This window comes from Sinocyclocheilus anshuiensis, unplaced genomic scaffold, assembly GCF_001515605.1.
Source record: "Sinocyclocheilus anshuiensis isolate Anshui unplaced genomic scaffold, SAMN03320099.WGS_v1.1 scaffold1583, whole genome shotgun sequence".
NCBI classification, from domain to species: domain Eukaryota; kingdom Metazoa; phylum Chordata; class Actinopteri; order Cypriniformes; family Cyprinidae; genus Sinocyclocheilus; species Sinocyclocheilus anshuiensis.
In genome coordinates, this window is record NW_015548269.1 from 17,536 (window position 1) to 20,528 (window position 2,993).

The following is a 2,993-nucleotide window of genomic DNA, read 5'->3' on the forward strand; positions in this document are numbered from 1 at the left end:
AAAATAATGTTATTTTTAGCAACATCATATGACCCCTTTAAATATGCTGTATAAATAAATGAAGTTGAAGTTGTGAACAATGCTCTCTTATAATTGTGACATCACCGTTTAGTGATGTCATTGAATGTTCTGGGAAAACTTAAAGGGTTAGTTCACCCAAAAATGACAATTCTGTCATTAATTACTCACCCTCGTTTCAGTGCCTCCCTAGTTATTCTTCTTATTGACGTTTTAATCAGGCTTCTTGTGCGGTCGGGCAAATAAAATTCTCTCTCACTTGCCCATTAAAAAAATCAGCTTGTCCCGGACAAGCGTTAAAGGGTTAGTTCACCCCAAAATTAAAAGTCTGTCATTAATTACTCACCCTCATGTCGATTCAAACCCGTAAGACCTTCGTTCATCTTCGGAACACAAATTAAGATATTTTTGATAGAATCTGAGAACTGTCTGACCCTGCATAGACAGCAACTCAACTGAAATGTTCCCAAGTCCAGAAACGTAGCAAGGAGATCGGTAACATAATCCATGTGACATCAGTGGTTCATCCGCAATTATACAAAGCTACGAGAATACTTTTTGTGCGGGTAAACAAAACAAAACAAAAACACTTTATTCAACAATTCGTCTCCTCCGCATCACCCTGGTGCCATTTTGGAGAATATCCGCTGGACGTAAACAATGTATGCTATTCTGTGTCAGCTGCGTCACACGGATACGCTGTTTCCGTTCAGATCAAATCACAACAACGTAGGAAACAGATCCGGTGTGACGCAGCTAGCTGTCAAAAAAAGTCAAAATAGACAATATTTTTTTTGTGTGTTTCTTATACATCATTTGAATTAAACATTTTTATACAAGTTCATATGTAGTACATTACTGGAATTAAATTGGCTAAATGTTGAAACATATCTGACAGAACAAGAGAGGGAAAAATGCATAAAAAAGTTCATCAGTGTGTTGCGACTAAATTACATTTCATGAATATTTTAAAACAAGGTTGTGATTATTTTGTCAAGAAAAGTATGGACTAAATTATTTTAATTAATTAATTAATTTTAATTATCTAAATATTTTTACAGTAGCACTAGTGATATTTGTTTTTTTTTATGCAGAGAATATATATATATATATATTACATTTAAGACATTCCTTATAATTAATTTATTTCAGATTAACTTTATTACTGTACCAAAGTTTTATAAACTTTTGTCTTATTTCTTTGGTTTGTAAACCATATACTAAAGGATTTAGTCCTGGTGGTACTATATGAAACATTATACTAGCTAGTTTCCTGCTTTCAGAGTATTCAGGAAAACGATGGAGAAAAACCATGGTTGCACAGGAAACAAACATGATTATATAAACAGCTATGTGGGTGCTACAGGTTTTTATGGCTTTGCTGTTGAGTGCTTTGTTTTTGCTGGTTATGCATACACTAGCAATCTTAGTGTATGTTATAAATACAGACCCAAGTGAGAAAGTAAAAACAATAACAGTATAAATAATTCCAAACACATTATTAATGACCACACTTTCACAGGACAGTTTAAACAGTGAGGCATTATCACAGAAAGGGTTTTCAATTTTAGATCTGCAGCGAGACAGTCGTATAGTGAGACCTAACATAATAGACACTATGAATACTGACAGCCCCCAGGCTGATACTGATAGTTTTACTACCATTTTATTGGTCATTATGGCTGTGTATCGCAGTGGATTACATATAGCCACATATCTGTCAAAGGCCATGATCATCAGCACATAGTGGCTTGCGGCTGCAAATATGTGTACAAAATATGCTTGAGCAACACACTCCACATATGTCATGTAGCGCTCTGAGGCTTCCCTTAAAATGTCCTGTAGCAAGCGTGGCAACATGACAGTGGTTCCTAGTATATCGTTCAGTGGCAAATTGCAGAACAGAAAATGCATAGGATGATGCAGATTTTTATCTGTTGAGATCAGTATTATAAGTCCAATATTACATCCCATTGCAAATACATAAATCAATAGAAGCAAGATGAAAATGGGAAAAGAGGCCTGAGGTGTAACTTTCACTCCTTCCATGAGGAGAATGCTGTTTGTGAATGTCAGGTTGTCCATTAGTTGCTCTACAAAAAAACCTGTAAACAGAATCCAACAGACCCATCAACGTCATTAATAGCATAGATTAATTGTACATAATATGATATAAAAAAAAACGTATAATATGATAACAAAAAAATATGTAAAACATTGCTCTAAGCAGTAAAATCTAACTATAACATCACATTTGTTTACATTTTCTACGCTTGTTTTCCATTTAATGTCAGTAAAAGTGTAAGTAAGATTAATGTCTGTATTTTTTGTAAATTACACACATTATTTGTCTGTTTGTTTTTCAGTCTATATTAATTTGCACACAATTAAATAACAATCAATTATAATAACACAATCACTACATAGTAAATTAAACCAAAGAACCTGGACTCTGTTGTAGCTAAAGTAAAGTAATACCTTGAAGAAGTATTGTTGCGTTTTGTCAAGATGGTTGACAGATCGCTTCAAGTTGTCAAGTTAACTGATTAGCAGCCTATTCTATCAGTATTCAAGGATACATAAATTTAAAATTAGTTTTCTCTGAAGAAACTTTACATGCTTTTGCCTTTAAATATGTGGTTCAAAGAGGTTTCTGTGATGCTGTCTTAACCCAGGAGGGGAATGACATGGCAAAGTGGTTGCCATGAACACAGCCACTAATAATGGTATTGTCTTGTTGTTATGCTTTTAGCTCCAGTAAGCACACGTACGTCACCAAAGTGAATTTACATAAACCATATACATCTTAAAGACGATTACTAAATGTATATTTAATATTTGACAGGAAAATGTTCTAAAAGAATTGCAGATGAGCACATCATAACATGAACAGACATCTGAGTGAGTGATGTATACATGCTATTATGTAGAATTCACTGTTGTCAACACTGCTGTAGATGAATGTAAGTAATGTA

At 33.9% G+C, this 2,993-nt stretch overlaps 1 protein-coding gene across 1 annotated transcript; it reads right to left on the bottom strand.

The window, feature by feature from the left end:
- Positions 1 to 1,161: 1,161 nt before the first annotated feature.
- Positions 1,162 to 2,103, bottom strand: LOC107655715 (olfactory receptor 52N5-like). The gene is made up of 2 exons (XM_016443293.1): positions 1,752 to 2,103; positions 1,162 to 1,622 (listed from the first exon to the last, which is right to left on the bottom strand). Exons 1-2 carry the CDS (start codon positions 2,101 to 2,103, stop codon positions 1,162 to 1,164), a joined length of 813 nt encoding a protein of 270 aa, XP_016298779.1.
- Positions 2,104 to 2,993: the final 890 nt, after the last annotated feature.